Below are 18,734 nucleotides of genomic sequence, written 5' to 3'. Positions count from 1 at the left end.
CTGTTAGTGCTATCACTCCAAAGACCCAACATCTAACTGGAGTTGAAAATAAGAGAGAAAATGTAGATCTGTCTATTTAAAAAAGAGAATAGGATGGAAAGATTGGTAACAGTGGGCAGATTGTTTGCTCACCTGGAAGGAGTGTTGGTCTGTTGTTGCTGGCCTTCTCACTGAGGAAACCACTGTAGCTTCCTTGGAAGGGAGTTTGAAAACCACTGTGCCATCTTGGGGGTGGGGACCCATTAAGTAGCTTACTTGTCTTTTTATCTCAGCACTTGTGAGATTTCTTTGGTCCCAGAGTGGTGTGTTCCTGGAAATGTATACCCATGGTGTCTTGAATTGTTGGTTTTAAACACACTCTAAAGTTTTATCACGCCTCAGTCAAACACTTGGATCTCCTTTCTTTACTTTAGACACTGTTGACTCTATTACTCCAGATAAGGTCCGTGGCTTAAGGGATATGCTTAACAGTAGTGCAATGGACATAATGTATTACACAAGCCCCCTCTACAGAGATGAGGTATGTATGTATCTTTAGGTGTGTGATTTAAAGTGACCATTATTGGATATCCTATTTTAATCATACTGAAGTTTCTATATCTTGAAGCAGGATTTAGTCATTGTCATTTAGTCCTATGCATTCCTGTTGCATAGGAGGAAGAAAAAAGTGGTTTCTCCTCTATACACTGTTGATTGTTTTAAACCAGTGGTTCCCAACCTGTGGGTCAGGACCCCTTTGGGGGTCGAATGACCCTTATTTATTTTATTTATTTATTTATTTTTATCCCGCCTTTCTCCCAAAATAGGACCCATGGTGGGACCCTTTCATGAGGGTCGTCTAAGACCATTGGAAAACACCTATTTAATTACAGTTATGAAATAGCAACGAAAATAATTTCATGGGTTTGGGTCACCACAACATGAGGAACTGTATTAAAGGAAGGTTGGGAACCACTGCTTTAAACTGTGTATCCAAGCCCATCAGCAGTAAAAGTAAAATCATTTTGTCCATATCCCTCATCCTTGAATTTTCTTTTACGCTTGATAGCAGCAAAACAATATATCAGTAATGGCCAACTGTGGCCCTCCAACTATAGGAATATAGGAAGACTGTAGCCCCCATCATCTCTTGCCATTGCCTGTGATGTCTAGGGGGCTAATGGAGCATGTCTCTGAAAATGACAAACAGGCAGACTGTAAAAGCTGACAGTTCCTATGCCTTGAAAAAATACTGTATATACTAATGTATAGGTCTAGAAACTTTAGTCAAAAAATTGACCCAAAAAACCCGAGTCGATTAATCCACAGCTCAATATAAGTACTATACTTTAACTCCTACAGTCCTCCCTTCCCTTATGCGGGGGATCCATTCCACCCCCCGCGTAAAGAAAAAAGCACAGATGCTCAAGCCCCATTCAAATGGATGGAGCTTGTGCCTGTGGTGGCAGTATGCAGGGCGCATGCCACGGGAGCATGCCGCATTGTTTTCTTCCGGCGCGTGCCTCCCTTTTTCCAGCATGGCATATAATGTGGACGCACCATATTTTAAAAAGAAACCATCTCCTAGTGAAAGGCAAGAATGTAATCTGTCCTGGAAACACTGACCACCCCACCACCCCCATACTCTTATCCATCCAGCCTGTACTGTGAGCACAACCATTTATTCCTGCTGGAATTTTGTAAGTTCTTGGAATTTCGTAAGTTACATGCCCATAAGTTTTACTCTCAACTTATTTCCGAGCCATATCAAAATCTATAATTGTGGCCCCAAAACATTCTGTCAAGTTATACATGAGGTTGATTTATAGTCAAGTATATATGGTAAGTTAAGTGGTTTTGTTGATAGAAGTAGGACCACTTTGCACAGGATGCTATATTCCTTTGAATGATGTAAGTGCATGTGATGACTATTGTCAGCCTCAACTTAATGGCAACTCCATGAATGAGAGACCTCCAAGACACCCTGTCATCAACAGCCCTACTCAGGTTCTGCATGCTCAGGGCATCCACCTGTAATGTGGTCTTCCTCTTTTCCTACTGCCTTCCATTTTATCAAACATTATAATCTTTTCTAATGATTTGTGTCTTCTCATGAAATATCCATAGTATGATAGCCTCAGTTTTGTCATTTTGACATCTAGAGAGAGTTTGGGCTTGGTTTACTCTAGGTCCCATTTATTTGTCTTTCAAGAAGTCCATGTTATCAGTAGGACCCACCTCTAGCAGGAATGAACAATAACATAAGCATTCCTTATTAAAAAAGAGAAGGGTAATGGTCCCAAACTACACTTGCTCACTTACTCATCCCCACTGTTGGAACATCTTTTAACAAGGAAACTCCTCTTGTCTGGGGTTCAGTATTCTATTACCAAACTAGATGTAGAAAAGTTACCTGGAAAGGAAAACATGATTTAGGACATCTCACATTGCTGTCACTTCTTACTTGGTTGGAATTTCCTGCACGCTAGGAATCAACAACTAAAGGCTCCAGAGCCACAACCAACACCTTCCTTTCAGACATAGCAATTCCAGCCCCCTTGGTTATCAGCCCATAGGCACTGGAGAAATAGCAAAGGAGCCCTGCGATAATGAGACTTGGTTAGTAATTCATGGTAGTGCAGGGCCAGGTATGGCCTTCAAAAACATTTTAGCCGCCCCTGAGGGCCCTTGCCCACTCCCAACATACAAACACATTCCCTCAGGAGTCTCTTTTCCAAAACCTTCAGTTACCAATCCATAGGCAAGGGAGAGAGATTGAGAAGGATAACGTGATAATAGAACTCAATAGCAGTTCACTGTTGGCCAGAGGTGGGGTAAATATAGCCTGCAGACTGCATTCAGCCTACAAGACCCATTTGTGTGGCCCCATGGTCTTTCTACTGCCCCAGTTTTGGAAGTAGGAAATATACTTTTAAAATGGCCTTTGCTCCTCTAGGTTAGGTGGGATGTTTTTTTGCTATGTTTTTACTGTCCTCCCCAGCTGTTTTCACCACATATTTGGCCCCAGGGACCCTCAAGCAAATGAATTCTGCTTTACTTCCTAGTTGAAAAAAAGCCTTCTGTGGGCTTATAATAGTCCGGGAGGGCAAGAATATGAAATCATTCTCCCTGTCCCTTAGGGGAATATTAAAAATTAGGGGCACATGGGCAGATGAACTCTTCTAAGATCAGTTACAGGCTGAGTGCCATCTCTGGACCATGAGATGTTGCCCAATCCCCCTATTTTGACTGATCTTCTTTTAGCACTTTTGATTGTATGTCACCTGTTGCCTGTTCACTTACGCCATACAGCTTACAGCAACCCCATCAATTTCAGCAGGTTTTCTTAGGCAAGAAATATTCATAGGTGGTTTTTTCAGTTCCTTCCTCTGAAATATAGGCTACAGCTCTGTCGGGGATGCTTTGATTTGGATTTCCTGCATGGCAGGAGGTTGGACTGGATGGCCCTTGTGGTCTTTTCCAACTCTATGATTCTATGGCAGTTTCCCAATTGCTAACCAGCAGTGACCATGATTAGCTTCCAAGTTCAGATAGGATCTGGTGCCTTCAGGGTATATACTGCACATCTCATAAAGGTTGTTGCATTATTAGAGAAGATGCAGAAAAAGGCAGCATAAATGAGCAAGGGCCTGAAGCAATATCTCTGTGAACAAAGATTACAACCTTTGTAAGCTTAGAAAAAAGACAAGGGATGAATAGGGTAGAGAAAGAGACAACATGATGTAGTGGTTTGAGCATTGGACTGTGACTCCACAAATGAGGGTTCAAATCTTGGCTCAACCATGAAAACCCACTAGGTGACCTTGGGCAAGTCACGCTCTCTCAGAGAATGACAGTGGCAAACCCGCTCTGAAGAAAGTTGCCAAGAAAACCCCATGCTGGGATCACCTTAGGGTTGCCATAAGTCAGAAACGACTTGAAGGCACACAAGAAGACAAAATTTTGTATGATGTAGAGTGAGAATATGTAGATTTTGTCTGCTTCATAATATTAGTACTTATAGTCATCATTGAGCAGATGAAGCCAGAAATCTTCCTGGAAATCAAGATGACAAAACTGAAGCTGTCATACTTTGGTTACATCACAAGAAGGCACGACTTGTTGGAAAAACAATAATGCTAGGAAAGGTGAAGTAAAAAGAGAGAAAGGCTGCATGCCAGATGGATGGATTCTATTCAAGAGGTCACAGGAATGACTTTGCAGGACCTAGCAGAGCAGTGGGGGACAGGGAGTCAAGGAGATGTCCCATCCACAGGGTCGCCATGGGTCGAGATTGACTCGAGGGTGGTTAAAAACTACAGAACTGTTCATCCCATGAAGCGGAGTGACAGAAAACTCAGGACAGTATAAAATAGTTGCAGAATGAAAATGAAAGTGGTTAAGCTGCCTTGAATCCCATTTTGAGAGAAAAGCGAGGTATAAAGCCCATAAATAAATAAGAGCAAAAGAGCACTGAGGCTGGAAAAGACCAAAGGCCTTTACAGTAGCCACCCACTTTTATATGTGAAGCCAGTTCACAAGACCTGAGCACATCTGCGCTTTCCTTTTCATGTTCCCAGCAACTGAGACCCACAGAGACATCCTCTGATATATGCTCAGCAGCCATTTCTGTACCCATTCTCTCCCAACACATAGGTAGTTTCTGGAATTCAGTATCCCAAGGTGTAGCTTCAAAAAGTCATTAGAGAACAGCATGTCTGGCTTTTGCCAACTCAACATCATCACATGATTTCAGACCTCCTAAGAGAATCCATTTGCATTTTGCAAACTTGCCAGAGGTTTCAGTACAGGCACAACTGGTGTTCTGCTGATGCTTGAGTATTTTAAAATGTTGCTTAACTGAGCCAATGCGGGGGTCAAGGAAGTGGGCCAAGGAGCACTTTGCAGATCATGAGATCACAATGTTTTATTTTTTCTCAACTGAGAAGCATTGTTAGCTGCAGCAAAGAAATGCACAGTGGAGGATGAGGCTGTTGATGTGAGGTATTCCTGCCACTACCCACTGGGTGATACAATATGCTGACTCTCTTTGTTTTTGCATCAGATTCCTTGATGCCAAACCAGATTTCAGGAACCATCTTTGTAGAAGAGTAGTGTTTGCTTCAGCCAAAATGTTTGCACCCAGATTTTTTTAGAAAAAAATCCAGTGCCTCAACAGCAAGGTATAACTTGAAGCAGTGAGGAATTGAGGTCGGGGAACATCCAGGTGCTTCGAGGGCTACACAAAGGCCAGCACAGATAGATGCTATTGAGGCATCCGATATTTTAAAATTCTGCTGATGGAACGCTTTGTTTTTCTCACACAGAGCACGTACACCTTCTGCCTCAGGCTTTATTTGCTTACTTGTGAAGAGCCAGGTGTCTGCCATGCTCAAAGTCATCCCAAAGCACACTGCAGAAAATTTGCCATACAGGATCAGTCCAGTGTCTCATGTAGCCTAATGACCTGTGGCCAGTCAGATGACCTTGGCACATGGCCACCCATAAGTACACATTTTGGTAGACAGAGATATACCATCCTATTCTTCGCTGTCATAAGTGCATTGCCCTGGTACGAATAAATAAGATGCAGAAGTATGGGTCCTTTTAAAAAGTTTGCTAGCAGTTTATCAGAAAGTGTGGGATAGTTTTTCCGAAAGGCCAGGAGCTTGTTAGTTTTGTGCAGCAAAAATAACAAAGACAATAAATCTCTGGGTTTTTTAAGTGCCATGTGACTGTTATTTTTGTGGCAGCAAAGTATGTCACGCAGAGCATGAAGTTGGCACCTCTTTTCATTTGTTCTGCGAAGTCTCATTAATTTCCAATAGGGCTAATTACATGGCTTAGAGATCTTGCACTGCTTCCATTTCTTTCACTTCCTGGTGGCCTGTGCTCTGTCTCATAGACACTTAAGTGGTATCTGAAGCTATCATGTTTAAGAAATGATAGAGGTATTTGAGGAACAAGGAACAGGAAACACCAGGGAAACACATTAGTGGAGGACACAGAACAATGGATGCAAACTGCAGGAAAAGAGATTCCACCTCAACATTAGGAGGAGGTCTTTAAACAGAGGCTGGATGGCTATCTGTTGGGGATGCTTTGACTGAGAGTTCCTGCATGGCAGGGGGTTGGACTGGATGGCCCTTCTGGTCTCTTCCAGCTCTATGATTTCAAATGTCACCTTACTAAAGTGAAATCTTTAGTATAGGCATATAGTGCATTTGGAAGGCTTCACAAAAGAGTCTGGAGTAACAAACACCTGAGGCGAAGCACAAAAATCAGTGTGTATAGAGCCAATGTACTGTCTATTCTCCTTTATGGGTCTGAAACATGGGTCACCTATCGCCAACACCTACAACTCCTCAAACACTTTCATCAGCGCTGTTTACGCACAATTCTAAATATACACTGGACTGACTATGTGACAAATGTTGCTGTCCTTGAGCAAGCAGATATCACTAGCATTGAGGCCATGCTATTGAGGACGCAGCTGCGCTGGGCAGGACACATTTCTAGGATGAAGGACCATCGCCTCCCAAAAATAGTATTCTACAGTGAACCCGCCATGGGTCAGCGTAGGAGGGGCGCCCCAAAGAAGAGATACAAGGACTCCCTGAAACAACATCTCAGGCTCGGCCAAATTGATCACCAACAATGGTCCGCCCTGGCCTCGCACCGGGAGGCATGGAGACGCACTATCCATGATGCTACAGCCTTTTTTGAAAGCTCACGCCAAACAAGTTTCGAAGAGAAACGACAACGCAGAAAGAACCACAACCCAGAAACATCACCCAATGAGACTTTCTGCTGTGCTTTCTGCAACCGGACTTGTTTATCTCGGATCGGCCTTTTTAGTCATCAACGCGCTTGTAGAAAGTGCGGGATCATGAGTCCTTCCTGAATCTTCTTTTGCGAAGAAAAGCCAGAGAGAGAGAGAAAGTGAAATCTTCTAAATCCTGCCCAGAACTTTTCTTTGTATTGGTGAAATACTTTGGGTTTCAAAACTAAAAAGCTATGATCTTAAAGTTCACTACCTTGATGTTAGATTACTGGAATTTACCTAAGAAGCAAAAAAGAAGAACCAGGGCAACACAGGATTTGACATTTCATATTGTCAGCACATAGTGATTTCAATACAATACAATACCTAGTCCAGGTTGAGGGCAGGGAGAGCCATATTGTGGTGTGAGGGGACCTTGAGCTGTCACTCCTCCCATAGCCTTTGTCAGAAATTGAGGTGAATACTATTCTCAATAAAAGGTATCAGGTACAGAATGATCTAGTTCTGAACAGGATTGCAGCTTGGAGAAAGAACATAACACAACAATCCCCATCCCCAACACAGCAAGGTGGGTTTTGTTTTGTTTCTTTTGTTTTTAAATCTTCCATGGTAGACTTTTCCATGTGACATATCTCATGTCCAGTTTGGCCCATGAATAAAAAATGCAAGGTATTTGGAGCACTTGTATTGTTTTCCAACCCTTATCCCACCACGCTCCCCTCAGGAAATCCCACCGCTGGCCAAATGTGGAGTTTCTCGCCTTTAAGCCACCGAATGTGAAGTCTTCCACTGTACTCACTGCAATCACCAAGAGTGAGGGCTCTCCCTGATCCCCACCTCTGCCACCAGTGTAAAGGCTTCTTCCTGTCCCCCTTGTGTGACAACAACTGTGGGGGGGCCCTTTAAATACTACTTTTATCCCTAACAACACATACCTATTCAGTGCTTTCAGAACAGACACCTTCTTGTTATCCATGATTTCAGTTAGATAGCAATGCTGGAGGCCAAACATGTGTACAAACAAAAACAAATCTTTATATACAGAAGTTAATTGTAATAAAACAGATTAAATAGTTATTACATTTGAAACATGGAATCATAACATACATGAAATACCAATTTCTTTGGCTCCAGTGACCAACTGTTCCCGATTGGTTAAACTCAAGTCCAGGATTACTGCTCCCCTTGTTCCTTCTTCCACCTTTTGAGAAAGACACATCAGGAATTTGTTGGACAGCCTATGCTAGTCTCCCAGCAGATATCTGGATAATCCCCATCTCACTTCTTGGAAACTTCTGAGATTTGTTTCAGAAAAGCATCATCCACCTCCTTGTCTTGGTTTGGTGGCCTGCATTAAATTCCTACCACAATGATGTTGTTTTTGTGTCTTTGTCCATTTAGCATGACAGACTTGTTGCAGAAAATACAGCTTGTGACCATGGCCACATAAACGTTTTCTTCTTTTGTTTCCACGATGTGTTTAAAGTGTCCCACACTCACCCAAGTGGCCAAGTATCAAAACTGGGCTATTTTATGGAAGTTCTCTGATCTTGAGTTAAAAGTTGGCTGCTAAAAGTTAGCCAATTATGTTGATATAGCAGTTGGCTCTGGGGAAAAAATCTGGTAAGGGTAAGTAGGAATGCAGAAACTAAATATGTACTGTTATGAATATATAAGAAATGTGCTTTCTCTTGCTTCTCCCCTCTCCATCCCTGCAATTTTTGAAACAGCTGGTAAAAGGACTTCAACAGGAGCTGAACCGTTTGTACACACTTTTCTGTTCTCGGAATCCAGAGTTCACGGAAAGGGGCGGGAAAGTATCCATCGTATCACATTCCTTGGGATGCGTCATCACATACGACATCATGACAGGATGGAATCCAGTCAGACTCTATGAACAGTTGCTTGAGAAGGAATATGATGACCTTGAGGATACATGGATGAGCTATGAGGAGCAGCATTTATTAGAAGAATTCTACTTAACCAAACAGCGGTAAAGGGGTTTCCTTGTTGAGAAGGGATTGGGGCATTGAAAACCATTCATTGAGTTCAGTTTTAACAGCTGGATTTTAAATTTTATTTATTTTTATTTTTTATTATATATATATTTTTTTAGATTGAAGGAGATAGAAGAGAGATTGCATGGACTGAAGAAATCCACCATATCCAAGACACCTGCCTTAAAATTTAAGGTATGAAAGAAATCAATGTCTTGGATGATGGAATAGTCAGCATGCTTATCAAATTTGCAGTTGACCCTTTAGATGGAATAGCTAACATCCCAGAGGACATAGAATTCAAAATGATTTTAACACATTAGAATGTTATGCAAGCCTAACAAAATTAATTTCAACAGGGAAAAATGTAGGATATTAAAATTGGGCAGTAAAAATGAAATGCATAGATGTAGAATGGGTGACAGCTGGCTTGACCACAATATGAAAGGGAACTAAAAGTCTTAGTGGACCACAGGTTGAACATGAGTCAGCAAAGTGTTGCATCAGCTAGGAAAGCCAGTGCAATTCCAGGCTGCATCAAAAGGAGTGTAGTGTCTAGATTGAGGGAAGTAATAGTACTACTCTATTCTGCTTTGGTCAAGCCTCTTCTGGAATTTTATGTCCAGAATGTGGACGTGTGATGGTGACCAAAATGATGAAAGGCGTGGAAACCATTCCTTATGAGGTGTGGCTTAGAGAGCTGGGTATGTTTATTTTGGAGAAGTGTAAGCTAAGATGTCATATTGAGGATGGATGCTGCACCAGAGACCAGGACACAGCAACAGATTCAAGCTACAGGAAAAAAAATTCCACCTAAACATTAGGAAGTACATCCTGACAGTTAGAACTGTTTGAGAGTGGAAGACACTCCCTTGGAGAATGCAGGAGTCTCCTTCTTTGGATGTTTTTAAACAGAGTCTGGATGGCCATCTGTCAGGAGTGCTTTGACTGAGTATTCCTGAATGCAGAGGATTGGACTTGATGGCCCTTGGGGTCTCTTCCAACTCTTGGATTTTATGAAATGTCCTTTCAGGGTTATGGCTCAGTTTCAGAGAGAAGGTGATTTCAACTCTTTTTCAGGCTTTAATTTCACCTCAGTTACACAAATCTCTCCTCATCAAATCCACAGATATTTTTTCTCATATGGAGTTCAAGTTTACTTAAAAAGCAAACAAGAATCCAGCTTCCCATTTTGACTTTTTTTTCTGCCAATGGCAGGCTTAATTAAGAACCAACTTTATTCAAAGAAAAGAAAGGAAAAACATGTTTTTTGTGGGTTTTTTGGGCTATGTGGCCATGTTCTAGAAGAGTTTCTTCCTGACGTTTCGCCAGTCTTCCTGACAGATCCCAGTGGCTGAGAGGGGAAGGAAGAGAGGGAAGGAGTCAGGAAATGGCAGGAGGGTAACATCCTAGAATAGGTGGATGCTACGTTGAGTTGTGCTTAATTTTTCCGTCGGTCCTTAGACGAGGTACCGAAGTATCAAGGACTGTGTGTTGTGCCTTCACCTCTAGTGCTTTCTCTGTTTGCTGCGATAAAGGGAGGTGTATTTAGACCCGAAAGCAGCCCATACAATATACCAAAGGCTTTCGTAGTTGAATGAGAAAATGGCTAGCTGGGAAACAATTCCATTGTGAAGTTCTTCTCATTTAATTTCTTAATTTTATACTCCCCCAGACCCTAATCTAACTTGAAGTTTTTATTTATTTTAAATTATTAAAAATTGGGGGGGGGGGGGGGGTTTTCCAAAAAGCAGCAACAGCATTGCAAGTTTACTAATAAAATATTAATGTGTAGTATGTATCTGACTTGGGATTGGCTTTATAGGATTTTAGGAGAAATAAGGCTCCTCAGAAAAAGGCACTATGGGTTTCCAGTTTACTCACTAGAGTGTTGGGGAAGAGGGCTAGGAATCCTCTTCCAGTATATCCCCAGTGTCATTTCTTTGGATTGCTAATACTGGTCAAAACATTGCCAGATAGACCATTGGTCTGATTTGGTATAAAGAGGTATCATCTCTTATTGTATAACGTGCATTAAAATGTTAACATTTTCGTCTAATTAAAAATATTGTATGTACAGTGCTGTGTAAATTTACAGTGCCTTGTAAATAAAGGTTAATAATAATAATAATCTTCTAATTTTAAAGCTATAGGGAACACTTTCTTCAGATAGAGTTAAGCAGAAGTCACAATCTTCTTCATTTCTCATATGATTGTGACTAAGCAATTTTGAGAATACCTTTTAGAATCATCTTTGTCTCCCAGCCTTCCTCATCCCTCATAGGGGACACTTTTAGTGGAAGTTTTCAGACACTACAGTTCTGAAGTATTTTTGGAGTCTGTTTCAATATCCCATGACCTGTGGCCATTTCCTGGTATTATCAAAGGATGTAAAAATGTGATGCATTATTGCACGATGGATTTCCTCAGTTTCTGATGTATTAAGGTGAGATCACAGCTCTCTTACCCACCACTCCCAAGATATGTGTGAGAATGCTGCCTTTTCACTGCCTGTTAATACCAAATGAACTGTCTCCTTAGGTTGAAAATTTCTTCTGTATGGGATCTCCATTAGCAGTGTTTTTGGCCTTGCGCGGCATCCGTCCAGGGAACAGTGGAAGTCAAGACCACATTCTGCCCAGAACTATTTGTAACCGGTTGCTAAACATTTTTCATCCTACAGACCCAGTGGTGAGTGTTAGTGCAGTAACCAGCTGCCCTGCCTTGAGGCAAGGTGAAATGTCCCCAAAGGGCCACAGCAGAGCGGAAGGCAATTGAGTGTCACAGGACCTGATCCACCAAAATGTTCTGTGGAAATGAAGGGAATGGTGCAGCACTGCTTCCTTTCATTTTGGCCAGGCTTCTAGGGGAGAATGTCACTGCAGATGAGGAACAGGCTGTTTGGATTTTCCATCTCGGTCACTCAGATCTTGGCTGCTAGCTCAGCTCAATAGTGTTACTAAATATCAGGTAGTGAAGGATCATCAGTAACAGAAGAGGTCATCCAGGCTCCCTGTGTGGACACAGCTATGTGTCACACAACTGGCAGAGCATGAGGAAGAGAGACCTGGTGTATGAGAGTTCAGAGCACATTCCTCAGCTGCTTCCTGGGGTTGGCCATTAATGGGATGTCGGGTCAGTGTTTAGCCTTCACCTTCCCAGCCTGATCCAGATGGATGGCTGCCTTTTGCATTTTAAAAAGTGCAGTAACTCTGCAAAGCCTTTGTGAATGTGTGCATTTCTTGGTAATATCACATGCTACCACCCAGTTAGTATAGCCAGCTGCAAACTGACAAAGTCATTTTTCTCCAGTGCTCAACCATTAACAGATAGCAAGAATGAAAATAGGCTGACGGCTCGAAAATGATGATGTGTGTCTTCATGCATTAGTTTTCTTCCGAGACTCTGCATTGATTCCTCACCATACCCCTTCCTAATTGTTTGGAAACTGGTTGGAAAATGTGGTGAAATATTGACTCTATGTTTATTGAATGGATTTGTATATCTCCTTTCTATTCCTGAAGTTTTCCATTGACTATCGATTGTTCAGTGGAAACTGATGTTTTAAAACACTTCAGAGATAGTAGCTCTGTATACCAGCAGAACATATGATTAAGAAACTCCATAGCAATGCTTCTGTGGGTTTTCACAGATACTGGGATTTTCACAGCTATAGTGATTTTTGAAATACTAAAAAATAGGTCTGTTGAGAAACCTTTTCTTCAGCCATCTTTCTCATCTTTAGCACTTTAACTAGGCTTTTAGAAGCAAGGACCACATGAACACTAAAGTTCCATGTCCATGTTGAATGTGTCACTTTTTTCATGACATGCTGTAAACTAAATGCAGGGCCAAGAGGTATAAGGCCATGAGGTGATTGTCCTAAGAATTTAGCTGGCCAGAAGAATAAAATTGGATTTTCCCAACCTTTGAATAGCCAAACTGATGAGAGCGGTGGGGGGGTTCACTCCCAGGACATCCAGAAGTTTTTGTCAGAAAGTCTATTAACTGCAGCTAATTGGAATGTTTCTTAACTTCAAAATGGGAATACGTGTATCTGTTTAAGTGAAAAATGAGTATCGTGAAGAAATACATTTTTGTCTTTTCACTTAAGATACATTTGTTGGTCTTCTTACTTGCAGGCTTATAGACTAGAACCTTTAATTCTGAAGCACTACAGCAACATTTCTCCTGTCCAAATCCACTGGTACAACACCACGAATCCTCTACCTTATGAGCACATGAAGCCAAGTTTCCTCAACCCGGCAAAAGAATCTACCTCAGTCCCAGAGAGTGAAGTTCTCGCAACACTACCCAGCCCTACGACATCACCTGTTCTGGCTCGGCGGCACTATGGCGAGTCCATAACAAATATAGGCAAAGCAAGTATAATGGGTAACTATTCTTGAGACCTTGAAAGCCTGTGTTTATTTGTGGCTATCCTATCTCTGTTACCAGTTGGGCTCTCCAGATTCATTTGTGTCCTCATACAAGCTCTGCAAATATATACATGTAAGGGCTGTTCCGGCCTTTTCAGTAACACACCTGAGATCTACATCTAGGCAGATTGGTCTCACTGCCTCACACTGACACAGAGCTGTCTCATAGGAGAATGTTATTGAATACACCAGAATCGAAACATGCAGCACCTTGCCAGAGTATCCGCTCACACAGACTTCCTTCATCTTTTCCACATGTTCTTGAGTTACAACTTAGAATTGTATAGGATTTAATTGCTATTGTTATCACGTAATGTACAGAGCATACTCAACACTGTGACGGTTCCAAGCATTTTTATTATGGCACAAAAGTGAAGTAAACAACAAACTGGGACTGGAACTCAGGAATGGGATGAGTAAGGTTTTAGCACAGCCAGTGGCTTTAGGAAAAGGAACATATCAAGACCAGCAAAGGTCCTAAGATCTTGAAAGTACTGACAAGGAAAACAAGAACCCTGGTGAATTTCAAGAGCACAGGAACCAGAGCAAACCAAGACAACAGATATTGAATTACTGGGGTCTTAATACTGTGCAAAAGGAAATCATTGCCCTTAACTCTTTCTTACATTCCTTAGAAATGTAAAGGGATTGGCAGGACAAACAAAAAGTGTCTGCAAGGATCAGCCTTTCTGAGGTTACACCAACCCCCAATAGTGAGGAAAAAACACAAAGCTGATGTTGATGGTTCAGTCTGATTAAAACATTTTCCTAAATAAATAAGGTATTTGGATCCAAGTACAAGTTATTCTCAAAACAAGGCTCTTTGCCTGCATGTATTCACACCTTTTGTCTGATTCATGGATATCCATATTCCTGGCATACTCATTTCATTCTACTGGTGGCTTAATGGAGTCATATTCATTTGCCCTGACTCTGCATTTACACCCAGCTGTTGTGCTGCCTGGTACCAGTCGAGGTTGTCTTAATACCATTAGATTATCCCAGCGCTCACTTTCCTGATATCACTCTGGCCAGTCTTTTCTTATTCCAGGTTGTCCTAGGTTTTACGTGCCCACCATACTCACAAACATGGGGCCAGAAGAGGGTGCCACACAGTATTTCCTAGTGGACACTACAACCTGCCAGCACCTCAAGAGAATAAAAATCTCCCACAGCCCGGAGCTAGAGTCATCTAGGGTCAGTCATCATATCTTAAGTTAATCTCTGTCACAGGGTGACAGCAGTGTGGGAGGTTGATCGTGTACCTTGCCTTGAGCTCCTTGTTTTTCTGTTACTTTTGAAACCTCCTCTTTCCTTCCTTGGATTCAAGTTGAACATTTTCTCTCTTGGAAGAGTTGTGTTGAGTGCCCACCATGGGGGCTGCCACAGGATGGGATGGTGGCAACACACCACCATTTAATAGCAGTGAATTCTATTCTTATCCTATGATTCCTCAAAGAGGGGAATGTTTTTGTTTTTGGAGCATCCTTGTCAGATTAAATTTCAAGGTCACTCATTGATTTCATGGCTTAGCAGGGATTTTGTTTTTCCTCTGTGCCTGAGAGTTCCACACACTAAACCCAAAATAAAACCTTTTAAGATTTGCAAAATAGCATTGAATGGTGGCAAGTTGTTCCTTTGGTCATCACAATGTTGTAGGCACAGTAAGGAGGAGGAAGAGTAGGAATAGTACATGTGGGTGGACATGTCTTCATCTCATACCTTGATCCATAAAACTCAAACATGGGCCTATGGTATGAGGTCCAGAGAAAACACTCGCCAGTGAAATTAATGATGGTGGAGACTTTTTAAAAAGAGAAAATGCTGTAGTCTTTGGCCCATCTGTCAAAGTGATATGCTCTTTATTATTCAGAAGGAGGATTATTAGATTACTGTATTCCGCATCATGCTCCTCCTTGAAGAAACTCTTGCTTCTACTTTCTATTACAGGAAATAACACTTTTTGTGAGTCCCATCTGTTCCCACTTTGCTCTTTCTCGCCATCAAAGATGAAGTATTGTCCCCTCCCAAGTTCTCTGCCTCACCATTCCCACCAAACAAGGCAAGATCATGGGATCATTTCCCACAATCTGTGGTCTTTGGAGCCTTCTCTAGGCATATGTGTAATTGGCCTTACTGGCATCCGTTTCAATACCCATCTGCTCAGGGCACAACTGCCTCAGCCATGGGTTACATATAGAATCATAGAGCTGGAAGAGACCACAAGGGCCAACCAATCCAACCCCCTGCTGTGTAGGAATACTTAATCAAAGCATTCCCAATCCCAACAGATGACTTATCAAGCCATCTGGATGAATCAGTACCCACTGTGGAATTTGCCTGGACTAGTGGCCAAAAGTTCTGTTCCCGCTGCAGCATAATCACTTGTGTTGCCTATTAACAAGTTATTTGTGAGTCAGCATGATATAGTAGTTTGCACACTGGACTATGGGCTTCTCTGCACTAGGGGGAAACACCAAACTCACCGTGAAGCTTGTTTTGATCACTCTTATATTTTTTTTGATCACTCTGTAAAGTGTCATGCAAAACTACAGTACTATAAAATACAGTTGTGCTTTCCGTTTGCGTGGGGGATCCATTCTGGACCCCCCCCCCCCATATAATGGAGGCTCATGCATATTCAAGCCTCATAGCCTTGAATTGGCGTGCCCCTGGGTGCCTGCACTATTAGAATGATGGAGGTTGCCCTCTGTGCATAACTGAGGTTGTAGATCTCAGATCCGCAAGTTAGGAGGAGCGAGTATAAACACTAAGAAAGAAAGAAGCTGGTGCTGGCAGTTCTCATGAAGAGAGATACCGTGGTTTCCAGCCCTTGACCTGACTGCTCCGAGCTATTGATTCGGGAGACCAGAGTTTGAGTTCCTACTCCCCAATGGAAATTCACCTGGGTGACTTGGGCAAGTCGCATTTCTAAGCCTCAAAGGAGGCAATGGCAAATCCCCTCTCAACAATCTTGCCAAGAAAAAACCCCGTGATAGGGTCGCCCTAGGGTCTCTCATATGTCAGGAATAGGTTAAACACAACAACAAATGTAAGTCACAGACCAGAGTGTTTGATCACCTGTAACTCATCATCTGTGAACACACTACCTGCCAGCATTGTCCTTGTTGTCCTTGTTTGTTCTTGTTATGTTTCCATGCAGGAGCATTGTGGGAACTGAGGGAAATGGCAGGAGTCTTTGGTCAAGAGCACTTGGGGAGTGAGCAAGGCTTCTGCCAAAAATGGCTGGCCCCAGCTCTAGAATTTTCCCAAAAGGTCTATATAGGCACAGCAGAACCTATATGTGCGAGTTCACAGATGACCACTTGAAGAGCATGGTTCTGGCAACGTCTGAGCACTTTGCCCCAACAGAGTGCCCCCTGTCAGCTCAATATGATCAGATTCACGGTGGCATACAATTAAAACATAAATGGTTTAAACAATTCTAGATAAAAAAACAACATAATAATTTAAATAGGATGAAAGCATATATTAATGGCAGATTAAACAGCAGAAAAGGCTTCAAACAGTGAAAACTTTGTACATGTATTATTATATATTATTATTATTATTATTATTAGTTTTATTTAAAGTCACAAATTTGGACCCAATGTCTTTAATACATATTCATTTTTTTTTCCATTTTAAGCTTACATAGTTAAAATAAGGAGAGAAACCCCAGGAAGACCTTGCCATCCCTGTAGTTTTGAAGTTTTGTAGCTATAAGTTGTGGCTGCAACTCTGTCCACAGGGAGGCAGCAGAGTCAGAGGGAAAAAGCCAAGTTTAATCACATTTGATGGGGTGGCCCAGATGTTAAAACGAAGGTTTCTTGCCATTTGTAAAGCTCTGTAAATCACAGAGATAATTTATTCTGGTAGCTATAAACTCTAGAAGTACTAGAAGGTGGGAGGGGTAGACTCATCCCACACAGCCATTGGATTTAATAGATAAAGCAAGAAAATGCAGCCATCATCAGGTAAGGCAGGCTGGGCAAACCGGAAGGTCCAGCAGCCATTTCTCACCGCAAGTCTCTGTATCGTAATGATAAAACTAAAGAGTCACTCCTATTTGTTTTTCAAAAGTGGATTTTTGGCTACAAAAGAGTATAGTGGGGTTGCCTTCAGAGAAAAACAATGCCTACTGTAGGTGCAGAAAAAGCCCAGGAGGGCTACACTCCACTCCGAAGGAAGGCCAAGAATCACTGTCTGAAGCTACACGGGTGAGGCAATGGGTATATGTGGCATTCGTCTTTAGCTCCAGCCATGCATTGATCCTTGTGTTCATTTATCCTCAAGCATATCTACTGCAGAGTTGCAATTCCCTTGTGTTGTGCTACCCAAATACAGGAGCTGCTAGCATTGGGAAAGGCTCGGAGGGATGCTTTTCAAGATTGTGGACGCTCCAGTGCTCCCGCCTCACAGGGACTCGAGCCTGGAAAGGAAGGAACAGACGTAGAGGAGAAGAAGTCTACCCTAAATCAAGCAACAATTGGGACTCAGACCTTTCCCCACAGCACTTCCGGCTTCCTAGACCCAACAGGTAAGCAAACGGCTCAGTCTGGCAGGTCCATTGTGCCAGTCTTGGTTACCTTTCAATTTTAAAGAGAGTAACTCGGGGGGGGGGGGGGGGGGGGGGGAGAGTTAACCACAAGCAGTTCATGTGGGGTTTTGAACTGGTTCTTGTACATCTATAACACATTAAGATACAGAGCTAGATGTACTGCATCTACAGAGTTGGACCTCATAAGCTGCATGACACTGACCTACCTAGACTGAGGGCAACTGAAATCCTGAGACACAGCAGATACTGCCTTCGGTCCGTGCATACCATGACTCTCCCTCCCAAAAAATGCACCCATCCCTCGAGGAATGACTGTCGCGGAGGGTGGTGTACTTTCCTTCATTGAAAATCTTCGAATAGAGCTTGGATGCCCATTTCTTCCGAGTGCTTTAGTTATAGATTGCTGGGAAGGACCCTTGATGGTTCCTTTCAGCTCGTGAGTCCTTTCAGTTCTGCTGCCCCAAAAGCCTCAGGGAAGAATGATCTGCCATTAAAAGTCCATCCCATTCACCCACCGTTGGGCCAGAGCATATTACTTCCTAGCCAAGAAAACTTTTTTTTTCTAAACAGCAGTGATGGAAGTGCAATGTCTCCTTTTGGTAGTAAGGTGGAGTGGGATGTGGGGTCCATGTATCATCATCCAGTTGCTTTTATTTGTCTCTCTAATGGGGGGGGGTGAGAGCAGGAGTAGCGGCCCGCGGGCCGAATGCGGCCCAGCGAGGCCTTGGAACCGGCCCCAGCCCGTCCTGCCGCTGATTGCGCCGGGGCCTTTGGGGGGCAATGTCTATAGATGCCTCAGAAAACTTCTTTATATTAACATTTTTAAAAATTCAGCAATTTTTTTTGTGTGTCCTCCACTTTTTTTTTAAAAAATGTCCACCATTTAAATATTGTCCTACATTTGTCCCGGTTTATTTATTTATTTAAATTTTTTTTTAATTTTTCAATTATTTTATTTTTTGGCTTCCGGCCCC

At 42.4% G+C, this 18,734-nt stretch overlaps 1 protein-coding gene across 1 annotated transcript in view; it reads left to right on the top strand.

The window, feature by feature from the left end:
- DDHD1 (DDHD domain containing 1) overlaps window positions 1-18,734 on the top strand; it is a 70,314-nt gene that overhangs the window by 46,847 nt on the left and 4,733 nt on the right. Inside the window, 7 exon segments of the mRNA XM_042462059.1 lie at window positions 414-520; window positions 8,494-8,756; window positions 8,880-8,955; window positions 11,302-11,451; window positions 12,903-13,155; window positions 17,547-17,593; window positions 17,595-17,739. Of these exon segments, the coding sequence (XP_042317993.1) occupies window positions 414-520; window positions 8,494-8,756; window positions 8,880-8,955; window positions 11,302-11,451; window positions 12,903-13,155; window positions 17,547-17,593; window positions 17,595-17,739 (1,041 nt within the window).

Source organism: Sceloporus undulatus, chromosome 1 (assembly GCF_019175285.1).
Source record: "Sceloporus undulatus isolate JIND9_A2432 ecotype Alabama chromosome 1, SceUnd_v1.1, whole genome shotgun sequence".
NCBI classification, from domain to species: domain Eukaryota; kingdom Metazoa; phylum Chordata; class Lepidosauria; order Squamata; family Phrynosomatidae; genus Sceloporus; species Sceloporus undulatus.
Note: the sequence above shows the minus strand (reverse complement) of the source record. Positions and strands in the feature narration are given on the sequence as shown.